The sequence below is a fragment of the Homalodisca vitripennis genome, unplaced genomic scaffold, assembly GCF_021130785.1.
Source record: "Homalodisca vitripennis isolate AUS2020 unplaced genomic scaffold, UT_GWSS_2.1 ScUCBcl_3613;HRSCAF=9238, whole genome shotgun sequence".
In the NCBI taxonomy this organism is placed as follows: Eukaryota; Metazoa; Arthropoda; class Insecta; order Hemiptera; family Cicadellidae; genus Homalodisca; species Homalodisca vitripennis.
The window spans coordinates 57,311-72,843 of record NW_025779769.1 but is presented as its reverse complement, the minus strand read 5'-3'; the positions used below and the strand labels follow the sequence as shown (position 1 = coordinate 72,843).

At 34.1% G+C, this 15,533-nt stretch overlaps 1 protein-coding gene across 1 annotated transcript in view; it reads left to right on the top strand.

Annotated features, from left to right (window-relative positions):
- The first annotated feature begins 443 nt into the window (after positions 1–443).
- Positions 444–15,533, top strand: part of LOC124372623 (spondin-1-like) — a 31,263-nt gene continuing 16,173 nt past the window's right edge. Inside the window, exons 1-10 of the mRNA XM_046831026.1 lie at positions 444–560; positions 4,849–5,008; positions 7,708–7,948; positions 8,358–8,496; positions 9,524–9,730; positions 10,287–10,410; positions 11,535–11,665; positions 13,301–13,529; positions 14,125–14,296; positions 15,277–15,487. Coding sequence (XP_046686982.1) covers positions 558–560; positions 4,849–5,008; positions 7,708–7,948; positions 8,358–8,496; positions 9,524–9,730; positions 10,287–10,410; positions 11,535–11,665; positions 13,301–13,529; positions 14,125–14,296; positions 15,277–15,487 — 1,617 coding nt within the window. The 5' untranslated portion in view covers positions 444–557. The remainder of the gene's footprint in view (positions 561–4,848; positions 5,009–7,707; positions 7,949–8,357; positions 8,497–9,523; positions 9,731–10,286; positions 10,411–11,534; positions 11,666–13,300; positions 13,530–14,124; positions 14,297–15,276; positions 15,488–15,533) is intronic.

Genomic DNA, 15,533 nt, shown 5'->3' with positions numbered 1-15,533 from the left:
ATTCAAAATTAATCTAATTTTATTGCAAGAGTACCAATTAATTTAGTATTAAGTCATATTGTACATTTCATTAATTTTTCTTTAAACGAAAATAAACTTCATTGTATTAATTTAGGAATAATTATTCCAATTAGTACTAATAGAAGTAAAAAAAATCCTCCAAGATTTTACAGTTAGTTAGCAGAGAGTGACAAGAATGTGTGAATTTCAAGATATATACAGATTTAATTTAGATTTGCACATTAAATTGTGTAGTCAAAACCACCATTCTATTGATTATAAATACATTTTTCTGAAATACATTTGTGATATTAAGTGAGAATTTGTTATAAAATGTTAAAAAGTTAAACGCAAAACTTCTATGTAACATTAGAATTTGCACACAGAATCTACGTGAAAAACAAGCATAAAGATAGAATTGTTGGAAATTGACAGTAACTGATATGAGTGACAAGAGAAGTCTCTGTCGGCTCAGTTATCACAGGAAGTTGTCTGTTTCAGATCTGACCGCTGCTTCTGAACTCTGACCTGGTACCAGTCAGAGCCCAGCTTCCATCATGGTAAGATATACTTTCTATAAAATATTTCAAAGTGCTTTTGAAATACTTTTTAGTGCTTACATATAACATATAAAGTAATCTTGAGATAGATACATAGAGTTTAAGTCTATTACAAAGTTCATATTTAAAATTTGTATATAGAAAATGTATATACTGCTATAAAAATATAATTTACATTTTTATGGAAAATAAGGGGTACAAAATTGTAAAGGAATTTGCCCTCCAGTTCCAAATAAAATTGCATTTACAGTACAACTATACAGTACTTTTTAATTAAAGTATAATAAGAATAAACTATTTGTAATGTACATTTGAATTTAATATTAAAAAATCAAAAATGTATCAAACAAATTTAAAAAAAGAAACAACCATAATGTTTTAATTGCAATTAAGAATTGTGTATCATCTGTTTTACACATTACAGTATTTGCTCTTAATACTAGATGTGAACTGTTTACAGAATTCTATTGCTTGTGTTTAGTGTTTACACTTAACCAGAAATAAGGATTATGTTGAGAGTTTGAAGATTATTAACCGTTCAGCTGCCATGCATTTGAGCCTCAACTAGCACACTATTTTTACACTTCATACAGACTTCTAAATTTTGTATCCTGCACAATTATTTTTGACCAAAACGGTGTTATACATCAATTTACTCAGAGGAATAAGCTATATTATACAAAACTATAGCTTAAAGAAGATATAACCTAAAACACACAATCCTCTATGACTGAAATGTTAAAAAATTAAATTGAATGTTTATATACACTCACTTTTGACAATCATTAACAAATTGCCAAGTAACACAAAATATCATAGAGATTGATTTCAATTATACTTTCGGTAGTACAGTTACTGTATGTGCATGTCACAAGCCTGATGCTGGAATATACATTGACAACCTGATGACAGTGTTGTAGTCTGTCTCTTATCAGAAGCAGCTGTGGACTAGGGGGTCAAGTTCACTGGCTGATGGTAACTAACTGGATATTACGAGTAAGAACCAGATACCTGGTTCAAATCCAAGTGAGCAATAATAACTTTTTTTGCAAAAAAAGAAAGTTATTGGAACTTACTATTTAATAGACTTACTTTCCAAAATTATTTTTGCACATTTTAGTGACTGCTATGTTAGAAAATAGTAACAATTGTAAGTGTGGAGGGTATGCCCGTCATGGAGGTGTATTTTGTACAGGGGTTTGTCAAAGATGGGTACACATGCGATGTATCAACTTGAAATACTCTGAAGTTAAAGACCTCAAAAAAAGAGAGCTGGAAAAATGGAAATTTCCAGCTTGTCAACAAGAGTCTAATGAAAATCTGGTAAATATTAGTAGTTCTGATAAAAACTACGATTTTGAGCTATCTTTGTCTCTTGCTGCCGATATAGGGAACGCCCTTTTACGTGAAAATGAAGTTTTAAAACAAGAACTACATAACATAAAAAACAGCAAATCATCTTGTGAACTAGAGCTTGAGATCGAATTATGCTACAAGAAGAAGAAATAAAAGAATTTAAGGAAAAATATAATATCATGGAAAAAACAATAATTAATTGGTGAAATAAACAGTTTAAAGGATAGATTAAAGACCGAGCAGCCTCAAAAAGCCGAGTTTATTCTTCTTTGTGATCAAGACAAGGAGGAAATCAGAAAGGACTTGTAAAATTCTAAAAATAATTGCAAATCTTATAAAATTAACAAAGAGGAAGTGACCAAAATGTTGTCCTCAATTGAAAGCTTGGAAGAAGTAAAAAAAATACTGCAGGAGCACAATATTGAGCTACAGACTAAAGAAGAAAAAGCTGTATCCGAGTGTCTCTCATGCTTTCCTTGGCCTAAACCATTCAGGTCTAAACTGCAAAATCAGACCTGGCCAACAATAATAGTTTTATTAAGGTTTTTTATAGAAGAGGTGGTTCAGCAGTACAGAGGAAATCTCTAATGCTTTGTGATACAACAAAAAGACCATTTACAAATGAAAATCCCTTTGAACTTCTTTCTCTCACAGACGATGAATCGGAGATTTGTACCACCAATACTGATGATGAAGTCACTAACCCCCCCCCCCCCCCCAAGAATGTTGTTGTGAATGCTTTGTTCTGACAGCCATGGTAAAGATATAGCATGGTATATTAATTAAAAAACCACCAATATATTGAAGTTGGTTTTGTGAGGCCTGGAGGAAGAGCTAGCCAGGTTTTAGATCATAAGAACATCGATGGAGAGGGTTTGAGAGCAAGAATATTTTAGTGATTTCCTGTGGCACTAATGATGTATCCTTTAATGAAGCTCAGCTGGCGATTGACTCCATAGCTGACACTTTAAAACGATACAATAAGAGAAGAATAGTTTTGATTGACCTTCCTAATCGATATGATTTGTTATATTGGTCTTGTGCTGATTATGGAATAAGAAAAAGTAATGTGGTCCTAAAGAACATTTGTGAAAATTTCAATAATGTCACTCTTGTGGAAGGCTACCAGAGACCTCCATACAAGACATGGGATGCACTTGAATCGTAAGGGAAAGCTGTGGTTGGTGTGCTGAATATGTGAGATAGCTGCATCAGTGGTAAGGGAGAAGATGGATTCATCATCACCCCCTACCTAGGATTTGAACATCAGCGAGAAGTTAGCAACAGTGGAGGTCACCACAACATGCTAACATGTTGGAGGCCTTGAACAGTTAACATGAACGAGACCTCCATCGGGAAACTCACCACTGACGGCCCAACACCTGGTGACTCAATGTGCCACAAGAGGGATAGTGTGAATAAGTCTAGTTTGTCACAAATTTGTTAGCGCTAAATTAAGTAACATTACTTTAGGCATCATAAAATTTAAATATCCAAATAAATTAGAAACAAATTAGATGAGTTAGCTATTATATTGGATGATGCCAATTGTGATATTGTCCTTATAAATGAGCACTAGTTACACCAAATGGAAGTCTCATTGTATCAGGTTTTACATTGGCTGCTGCTTTTGTAGGGCCAACCCAAATTGTTTTCCTTAAAGCTGTTTGTATACTTGTAAATATTTGTAATGGCATTTTTATATCTGTATACAGGTATAGGTCTCTTAGCTCCAACTATCAAATGTTTCCAGCTTACCTTGATAATCTTCTGTTATGTACAAAAGAAAAAGCCTAAATGTAAAATTTTAGTAGGGGGATATTTAAATATTGCATCTTAAAGAGTGAAGAGCAAGAAACTGTAATGTTTGTTAACCTTTTAAAATAATTTTATCTGTATTGTGTAAAAAATATCTTTCAACAAGAAATAACAATATATCTACAGACTTAGATCAAAGTTTCTACAAAAACTGTATTTTGAAGAAGAGGATTTCTGATCATTTAGTTTGTTTTGAATTAATTACCCCTTATAACGTATCTCAGACTATCAAAAATTCTTATAGAAAGTTAAGTGATGAATCTCTCCCTCTTCTCCAGGTGTATGAAATTTAATGCATAAAAGATTACTTAAAACCTACAACTTGCAGCAATGGACTGCTATTACAAAATTTATACCCGACAACAGCCTTAAGTCCAGACAGGAAAAAATGAACCCAGGTGTTGTCACTGCATATTAGTCGTGAGCACAAACACACATTACACCTGCACAAGTGATAGTGAGTCACTAACAAGAAAATCAATGTTAGCATTTGCTGTGGTATCGCGGCATGTCATCTAAACAATGAGACAGGAAGGAGTAAGGGTTTAGGCAGCCACTTCCCGCCTTATGTTTTCGTCCTAGACCTCAATGTGACAGTGTGTATATGAATAGGTTGAGGTTTGTTTGATTGTTTAAAATATTTTTATGTTTCCTTGTTATTCTTTCTTTACAATTGGTACTCAAAGTGGCCTAACCTCAACCAAAGGTTGACTTAGCAGTTGGTATACTAATTTTATATATGAAGCCTCAACTAGTTTGTGCTTAAATAAATTCTCCTTGTGGTGTAGTATGTTATAGGATTTTCAGACCAGCAATTTTGAAAAGTCTAAAATTGCTCCACTCTTGTCTTATTACAAATTCTTCATACTTCTTCCAACTGAGCTGGAAGGACTATTTATAACTGGATTAGGATTTCTAGTCAGTTATTTTTTTAATTATTTTAGCCAAAGTGTCTTATATTATGAGATTTATAGTTGAATGTTTCAAATTTGACTGCACCTTAAATTATGGATAATGGAATTGAAACAAAACCAATTACAAATATTGTACCTGTTTTCTTTATGGTGCCTTAAGTAAATATTCTAATCATACATATTGGTGGTGTATGGAGCAGTTGTGTTGGGCGCTGTTATTGCTCAGTGTGGGGGCCAGCCTGGCCGTATGTCCCAGAGATCCTGGGAGTCGAGCAGCTCCACGGACTCCTGGGGACGGAGGCTTCAAGATTTCAATCAGCGGAGACCCTGCCAGATATGTGTCTCAATCTGTCTACGTTGGTGAGTCATTCTGGAGTCATTCTATGTGGTATTTATCGTAACAAAATATGTTTAGTAAAAAATGTGTAGATGTGTGTTTATATTTTATTTTGATTAAAACCTAAGGTATACAAATTTGTAGCTTTAAATAAGCTATTGCAAGAAATCTATGTAGTTCAAGAAATCTATCTATGTATGCAAGAAATCTAGTTTTAATGCAGTTTTGTCATTAAATCACTTAAACTTGTGTAAGTAGCAGATGGTATCAATAAATAATTAGATGCATTCAACTTCATCAACATTCTGAACAGACTGCAAGAGAACTATTAAGAAAAACAATGTAATCCCAACTTAATTTTTTAATTTAGATCATATTGTCCATCCATACTGTAAATTTAGCTAAATTTACAGATTTACTCTCTTTCAATCATAGATTAAATTGGGTATCTCGTCTTTGTCAGACAATATCAAAGTACTAAAAACAGCTGAACTTGTTAAAAATGTTAGTTGGAATCGGTTGGGATGTGGACAGGACATGCTTGCTCCATTTTTACAAGGCATACATACTTCCATGCCTTAACTACAGGAAATGCTGTGCCTTGGCTCATAGGTATAGTCCTCAAACCAGACCTAGTAGTGTTTCTAAGACGTTAGATTAAATTCATAACTCCGTTCTTAGGCTTACAACTGTGGCTTTTCGTTCTAGTCCAGCACTTAGTCTGCATGCAGAGAGTGGTGAACCTCCCATCTATTAGTCCAACTTATGGTTAATTATTTGTACAGCCTGAAAGCAAGCCTGACAACCTGGCACACAAGATCGTTTTCGGCAATCACTTGTAAGAGAGATACATTCTGAGACCCAGAGCCTCAGCCCTGTTTTGAGTCCATGCCATTTTCACATTAGCTAAACTAGGAGTTTTAAATCATTGTGTTATAAAACATCATGAAGGCGATATCCAATATCTTCATGGGCTCCCTGCAATGTTGAAATATTTTCAAAAGACATTCTTGTGTGTGATAAAATATACTTGAAAATGAGATGGCTGACAAAGCGGCGAAAAGAAGCCTTACATCTGCTTGTCTACAGTTAAAAGATCATAAAACATGAAACATAAAACCATTATTCAAATGAGCACTAAAGCACAATTGGGAAGGACTATGGGTTAGAGAACTACAGGGCCTGTAGACAACAAAGTAAGGGCTGTCAAAGATACGATACGTCCTTGGGCGACTTTTTGTCGTAACTGAAGAGATGAAGTGGTGTTGTGCCGATAGCACATTGGCCACATTCACTTATCTGATGGGTTCCTCATGAACTGTGGAAAACAATCCAGTTTGTACTGTATGCTATGTACCATTCAGTGTATGGCATATATTCCTTGCGTGTACAGTCTTTAGTATGCAGAGGGAATCATGTTGCTTTCCAAGAACTCTGGGAGATGACGAAAGTCATATTAAAAAGGTGTTCAAATATTTTCAAACCACCTCCTTAATTTCTAAGTTCTATTCAGTTCATGTATCTAAATTAGATTAATTTATTGTTATGTCTAATGGATTTGGACCCCTATGCAGTCCTTTACAAAGTTGTTAGTCAATTAGTGTGGAAGTGTTATTCTTCTATAGAATCATTCAGTGGATTATTATATGTTATTTGTTAGTATTCTACTTGTTGTTGTGTTATTGTTGTCATTGTTCGCTTGTACGTTATAGCAATATGAGTAAGTGCCATATATCTTATCGGGCAATTATGACCTCAGAGTTTTTGTCCTAAAATAAACAAAATTAGATTAGCATTTAGCAACACACTTAGCGATTCATTTTTGTTTATAAGGTATGTGCAAAAAATTTCCACAGTATTTTACCTTAATTGGAAATAAGAAACATTTTCTCATAAAAATATCCTAGAGTAGCTTATTTTGGGTCAAGTCTCCTCAGTATGCTATGTCCAATTAAGAGTGATTAGTTGATTGTGATTGACAAGTGACATCTTGCCTTCTGCAAGGTTGTCACACATCAATCATAATATTTCAGTATTTTGCTCTGTGATGTTTTGCTCATTTTATCTGCTATGAAACATTTTTTCAGGAAGAAATTGAAAAAAGAACCACCTAAGTAAAACAACAATTTATATGTTTAAATTTGCAACAATTTATTTCTTGTAAGGATTCAAGATTATGGAGTTTCTAAATATTAGAAAGTATTACGAGTATATTAGCATGCTAACCTTGTATGAATCAAATGTCTAAACTAAAATAATGCATCATCCATTTGACGTTTCAAAATGACAATCACATGTGAAATTTACCTATCTTTGGACTAAGCTGAGCTTTATTACAGTACTTTGAATTGATAGCAAAGGTTTTGATTTAATGAAATAATGATCAATTATAACCGTAATTGTAACAATAATAATTGTAGCCAGATAAAAGAAAGTCGGTGGAATAGGAGATTAGGTAAAACCACTGTTTTACATTGTGATGTGCCTCTTTTTTACTTGATTTTCAGGTATACTATCAGTAAGTAACAGAAATTGGGCTTATTTTAATATTTTGTTCAAAAGTCTAAGAAATGAGACAGTATCAATACCAGTTTAATAGTCCCATTTTAATTCTATGATATACATCTGTTTAAATTAAAAATTTGCTATGATTTTCTAGAATGTTTTAGTTTTATAATACTCTTGCTTATACTGTTATGATTTGTATTGTGAACATGTGTAGTCAGTATCCGAGGACCACAGCCATTCCGGAGGTTTACACTTGTCGTTGACTCCAGTCCTAGTGACGGCTCCGAGGCCTCTCCCCAGCGCGTTGGCAGCTATCAACTGTTTGGGGATGATCCTTCAACAACCTTCAACCCGGACTGTATAAACACTGTATCTGAGTCCAGGGACAATCCAAAGTCTGAGGTTCAAGTCATGTGGACAGCTCCGGCCACGTCTAGTGGATGTGTCGTCTTACGGTCAGTTACTTAACTGTTTCACTTAACTAAAATTTTTAATCAATGTGTATGTTTTTGAAAAATAAAACGTTATATTTATGTTTTACAGTGTAGAATCCATTGAAAGATCGGTGGAAAAAAATCATGTTAAGTGTTTATAGGTATTGTTATAAAATTGTAATTTAATGTATTGGTTTTGAAAAGAAATATTATTGAAAGAGGTTTATTTTAAACATTTTCCTATGCTCTAATCAAACCTCAAAACCTTGTGAGTATTCCTAATAGAAATGCTACAAAATAGTTTGCAGTTTAGTGGAAAAAAACAGTATTGTGCAATTATTCAAAAATAACATATTTTTTTATCGCTTTCTGTACAGGATTGTGATAATAATATGATGAAAGCATGTTGACAATGGTGTCTGACCTACAGGGCAATGGTCTTTGTGGACGAATACCACTGGTACGCAGATGATGGTCAGCTCAGTAGAACTATTTGTGAGTTGACAGAGCTGACACAAGAGCCTACTGCAGCCGAGGAGTGTTGTGCTTGTGACCAGGCCAAGTACAAGGTAGTGTCTGCTAAACTGTTATTGCTTAATGAATTTTTTTTTTCAAACAAAAACAGTATTCTTAAGATTTTTGTTAATAAATTGTGTAATATACAAATATGTCCAAATAGTATCAAATCAAAATAATATTTATTCACTGATAAATTACATTGAATTACAAAAGGCTAATATAGAATATAGTTCCCACAAAGACTGCATGCCTGCGTGTGGAGAGGAGCTCTAATAACAGATTGTAATAGTGCGTGGTGTGGGGGTTTTACCTACATCACTTAAAACTATAAATAGAAAAAAATTACTGAGATGTACATAAACATAAAGATGAGAAGAAGAACCATAAAACTCTATTATGATACACAACACAATATTTCAGTTGAAGGATTTTTTAAAATTTTTTGTATGCTCTGTTTTATTCATGAATTATTTTTGTTTGACTAAATATCTAATTTGTAGCATTTATCACAGTTTAAAATCTTGACTTAAGCTGAATTCAATATATTCTTAAATAACTAAAGTATTCTAGATCCCAACTATCTCAGATAGTGTTGTAGAATATTATGGTAGAATATTTTGAAAAGTATTGTGGTTAGTTAATTAAAATACTAATGACTATGTTGGGTGAATAAAACAAAAGAACACACTTTAGTTTACAATAAAATACACAAAAAGAAGGATTTTTAAGGTAGAATAAATACAACTATTACTAAACAGATTAAGTTATTTAATCTGTGAACAGTAATAGCTTCAGAATTAAGTACAATATACATAATTTATGCCTGCTTGTTATAATGGCTACGAATTATGGAGACAACCCGCTAAATAGTTCTTTTTGGTCTTGTCTTACGTATTGTAGGTGGAAGCGACATCTTCACATCAAAATTACTAATATGTCTCTCAACTCAAGGTTGAGTGTGTTTATTTATTTTTCAACATACCTGTATCCTGCCTTTTTAACATCCAGTCTGCTGTCTGCCACATTAGTCTGGATGATCAGGAGTCTATTGTTTGTTAATTTTGTATTAATTTCCAGTTTATATTTGAGGGACTGTGGTCCAACATCACCCACCCCAAAGATTTTCCGTTTAGTTTATGGCTGACTCACTTCAGTGATGTGATCGGAGGTTCCCACGGCCGCAACTTCACGGTCTGGCGAGAAGGAGATATCGCCTCCAATGCTCTACGCCAGCTCGCAGAGTGGGGATCTGTGCGAGCTATGGAACAGGAGCTCAGGCTCAAGGTAAGAAAGTAGAAAACAATTATAACACGTATACATTCTCTTTTCTTATTGGAATTATGATGGGTCTGATGATGTGTTCCTTAAGCATGAAAGGCCTCACAGAAATTAAAAGTATATTATTGAAGTGTTTGTTTTAAATTTATATATAACATGTATGTTGATAGATATTACTTTCTTATTCTTATACTTTGTACAGACAGTCTTATCCCAGCTGTATGATATAAAAAATGTTCTAAATTTAACTCGATGACGAAAGATGATGGAATGTACTTTCTTCCACAAATAGGCTGGAGAGCAAGAGGGAAGTTTCCAAAAATTTGTTTTACAGTTTTTACAACATCTTGTAATGTTTTTTTTAAGGAATTTTATATAACAATTTATAATAACACATTTTTAAGTGTACTTTTAGTACTCTCAGTTCACTTTGTAAAGTACGTTTAAAAATAAGATATTATCTTAACATCTGTTTGGTAAATTAATAGAATGGTAGATGTAATGTGATTTGATTGCAATTAGTGAATACAATTAATGTGTACATTGTTGTGTGTGGTCACAGAGTAGAGGGTTGAAGACATTGATCAAGGCTGCTGGGCTCTGGTACCCTAATGTCAACAGTAACACCTCTTCCAGTTTCCGGGTGGACCGCAGCAAACACTTACTGTCTCTCGTCTCCATGTTTGGTTCGTACCTTGTAATATAGACCATTTTTGAGATTCACCCTAAACTAAAAGTTATAATTAAATTATTTAAGTTTGAGATGTAAAGACCTCTCTAATAATAAGACTAGCTTTCGCAATACAACTTTGGCTAATAGTCACAATCTTATAATGAGTTTTAGATTCTGTTATATTGCTTGGTCATTCCTGGGATTTGCTTTGACAAAAACGTGGGTATGGTACGAGCATTGCTGATAAAGTAATCTCTGTTAAAATACACATCTCAAGGTGATAATATATGAGCAAAATATTAAGATATTATGAAAAGTGTGCAAACAGCCAAGATTAAAAAATTGCATTGAACAAAATTACATAAATGTTGAAATAAGTGTTGATATGCAGATTCATTGTGTCTAAATTCTAATAATTAAGGATTGTATAGTGAAACCATAATTTATCAACAAGATTTGGATACACACATTTTTTTATTTGTACCTCTAATATTCTAGTTCTTTGTTGTGTATCCAGGTCCCTCCCCTGACTGGGTGGTTGGAGTATCAGGTCTGGACCTTTGCTTGCCCAACTGCACTTGGATACCCAACAAGGTTGTTGATTTGTAACTCTAAAATTCTGGTCTGTGTTGTGTATCCAGGTCCCTCCCCTGATTGGGTGGTTGGAGTATCAGGTCTGGACCTTTGCTTGCCCAACTGCACTTGGATACCCAACAAGGTTGTTGATTTGTAACTCTAAAATTCTGGTCTGTGTTGTGTATCCAGGTCCCTCCCCTGATTGGGTGGTTGGAGTATCAGGTCTGGACCTTTGCTTGCCCAACTGCACTTGGATACCCAACAAGGTTGTTGATTTGTAACTCTAAAATTCTGGTCTGTGTTGTGTATCCAGGTCCCTCCCCTGATTGGGTGGTTGGAGTATCAGGTCTGGACCTTTGCTTGCCCAACTGCACTTGGATACCCAACAAGGTTGTTGATTTGTAACTCTAAAATTCTGGTCTGTGTTGTGTATCCAGGTCCCTCCCCTGAGTGGGTGGTTGGAGTATCAGGTCTGGACCTTTGCTTGCCCAACTGCACTTGGATACCCAACAAGGTTGTTGATTTGTAACTCTAAAATTCTGGTCTGTGTTGTGTATCCAGGTCCCTCCCCTGATTGGGTGGTTGGAGTATCAGGTCTGGACCTTTGCTTGCCCAACTGTACTTGGATACCCAACAAGGTTATTGATCTGTACCCTTATGATGCCGGTACTGACAACGGGATCACATATATGGTAACTCAACTTCCATGTATAGATATATTTATGTAATATTTTTATCTATTTGGGCCTGTTTATACTAATTACAATAAACCAAGGTATTGAATGATGCCTCCAGATTTTGCCTTGGATACGCGGAAAGTGTTGCACTTAGTCAACTTCATTTTCGCATGTATTTGTTATTTGTAACTCTTTCTGGGAAATATGACAACATTAATAACAACACTGCCCAACGTGTAAAGATAAACCAGTAGCTTTATCATATTTTTGAGTTGTGTTTCATTTCTATGTGTTCTTCATTACTCATTAAAGACTAAAATCCAGATAAACACTAATTTATATATTTATTAAAAATGTACACACACTCTTCAGGATGAGACATTTTTCAAGATTAAATAGTCAATATCACTTGTCAGCTTATGTGGTATTAAGTCATTGTTTTGGCTAATTCTATTATCACTACCGCCATACAGCTAGGCCATATCGTAGCTGGGTTTTATAAAAAGAGAGAAAAGGACTGATCTGTTTCATGTTGCCGAGTGATTTTATTTGTTTTATCATAAATATACTTGTATTCAGTTTTTTAAGAGTATCAATGTATTGTGATCCAGTTCTTATAGTTATCTTTAATCAGGCCCGGAAACTTGTGTCTCCATTTGTATGTGTCAGGAATAATTTGAAATTCAGATCTTCATCTTTCAAACGCTATCTGGTTGGTTTTGTAACGAAGTCATTTCCATTGCGGTATTGATAGGCAATGTTCAAGGTTATACAGGATGATACTGCTAAGTCTGTGTTGATGATAGTCCACACAATAATAGATTTAGTCATTATGGAATGCATAATTCACCCACATACTGAGGCATGTTATGAAAAAATTAAATTAAGAGTGCTGGTTGTAGCACTGTTTTTTGGGGCACTCCCATTTAAACTGGGAAGAGGCTTAAATACAGGATACTTCTTCAGTGATTTTTCTATGAGTGGAATTCAATTTTAATAGTTGTTGTTGGCCATCCACATATTTTTCAAACAATTTCTTTGTAGATTTATGAACTCCTATATGTGTCCATTTATGAAGCATTTCATGACTTGAGCAGTCAAAAGCTATACTTAGAACAAATGAAAGTTCAGTTACCTTGAACGCTGCTGTAGTTGTTGATTTTCCAGTGGTGAAGCCAAGTTGGCCATCATTTAGCATGCTGTTTGTGGTAATTCTTTGATCCACTTCCATTATCTATAAACCTTCCTCAAAATATCAAGGCCAGATTTTTCTGAAATTACCTGATTAAATTAAGAATATTACAAAAATTAAGTTTTGAAAAACATCTATTGGATTATCTTGTTTAGGATTATTTCTGATTCTTCCACCAACAAATTCCAACCATCTTTATTAGCGCTGAGCAAATAATTGTGCCCTTTAATAATTATTTTCTTACAATTGAGTAAAACTACCAGGTGCAGACATTTTTTAACCATGGTGTAGAGTTATTTGTTCTCCTCTTCTTGTTCAATGTTCAGGTTACGTGATTGTAAATAATTTTTTCGGAGTCAGGTTTATCTGTGAACCTTTCTTTGTTCATCTGGAGAAGCTTTATTGAATAATATTGTCACAGTCAATAATAGTGTGGGACATAACACTTGATGTTGCAGTCACCCAATTCACCAACAATGCCACAAGATCCTATCCAGAAAATAACCAGCATGTACCCAGAGGATCCGCGGGCCCCATTTTATGACCCAACAGGCCAAAATATGCTGCCTCTGGCACGTCTCTATGTAACTCTGGATCATCTCATCCCTCGTTCCTGCAGTGACAAGACTGAGGATGAGCTGCTGGAAAAGGTCACTGTCAGTGAAAACTCGGAAGATTCCAATCGAAGTGAGTTTGTTAATGTGGTATTCAAACTTATTTAACCACTTCTAACTTAACTGGTATTAGAAACATGAAACATAAGGTTAAAATCACAGCAAGTTAAACATATCAAGGGCATGACATATAGACATCAGCATTAAATACATCAAAGGTATATCATTGTATTAGATGTTTCCTGTTTCTTAATCTGTCGCTTAAAAAAAAATATATATTTATTTAGTGGTAGATGGCATGGACTTGTCAATATATGTTAATTATTATTATTTTTTGAAATCATTCATTGTGTGTCAACAGAAAAATTCTAACAAATAACAAAATGAGATGATAATAGTCAAAGACTGCTCTGTTTCATTTTACTCCATTTTACAATCAGGTATAGAAACACAACCACCTACTTCTGCAAATATATTACTAATTTTAGAATAATGTTAAAAAGTATTTATTATAATGCTCACTGGTGTTCTCAAAAAAGTGCACTAAGTAGTGACAAGAAACTTCATGTTCAAACAAAGTAACTACCTACAGATTGTAGCGATTTTTCAGGCACAGTAGTGGCTGTCGCCCTATTGATTGGTGTCTAATGAGTGTACTATGTTTCCAGAGGAGTGTGGAGTGACAGAGTACTCACCGTGGTCTGTATGCTCTGTCACATGTGGAAAGGGCCTGCGTGTCCGGACACGCAGCTATGTACAGCCTGCAGTGGCACAACAGGCCAATTGTGACCGCCAGCTGGTTTCCAGAGAGATGTGTGTCGCTGAGGCTCCTCTCTGCCCGTTAGTATTCTTTTATCTCCGTTATTAAAGAAATCAAAAACTATAACAAAATTTGTTCTTAAGCGAAATTTACAATATGTCTTTATTCCATAATTATACAATAAATTGCATGGGAATATATTCAAAACATTGATAAAATTCCTTGGTAACTTCTAGATATTAGGAAATTAAATTTTTTGAAATAAATTCAATTTTTAACAGGATGTAAACCACTGTGAGGTTTTAAGGGGTTCTGTTCATTAAGGTATTTATCAAATGAGAAAGACTACAGAATCAAACTCCTTTACAATACATAGGAGGAGACTATATTGTATTATTATATTGATTCTCACAATTAATTGTTCATAGAAATTCATGAATAACAATAGATCGGAAGCTGTAAAGTAGCACCATTGTACTCCGTGCTTGATTTAGCTTATATACTCATAAAAGGATCAAACAAAGTAGATCGATTAATCTTTTTATAGCATAGTGCCTTAAATGATGTACAGAATTAAGATTGCAAGTTATGTAAATTATTTTAAATTTACAAAGTTTAATTATTGCAGATTAAAAAAAGAGAGATTAACTTTTCATATAACATTTGGAAAACTGTTCTGTGAATAAATAAGTTGTTATCAAATTTAAGAGTGAAATAGGGAGAATAATACAAATAATAATAGTTATGAGTAATGAACAAAAAATTTTTCTTGTAAAAGTTAAAAACTAGTGCTAGTAAGATATGCTTGCCTGTATTAAAAAAAAATATTGATTTAAATCCATTTAAGTTGTGTTCTAAACACTTTGGAAGGAACTAAGCAATACTTGCCCTAATGAAATGCTGAAGGAATTACTGATAACAGTGCCATTAATGAAAAAGTTTTTAAATAGTCTCCTGCATGACATCTTAAATTATAGTAGAATATTTAATTTATTCATATGTATTATGATTATTTATTCATAAAAATACATTATTTAATGTCCTGACACTATCCTTGTAGAGGGGATGAGGAAGAGGTGTCTCCAATTGATGACGAGTTGTGTGCTGTGAGCGCTTGGGAGCCGTGGTCGGACTGTACAGCGACCTGTGGCGAGGGGCTGAGGATGCGGACTCGTCACTTTCTTAAGCGCATGGGCAGCAAGAAATGTCCTCATGTCGCAGTCGTAGAGAAGGAGCAGTGTATAGAGCCTCCTTGTACCTACGAGGAACTTGTGAGTTACATAAGCATTTGTGGAGTATTGTTATAGCAATCACCAT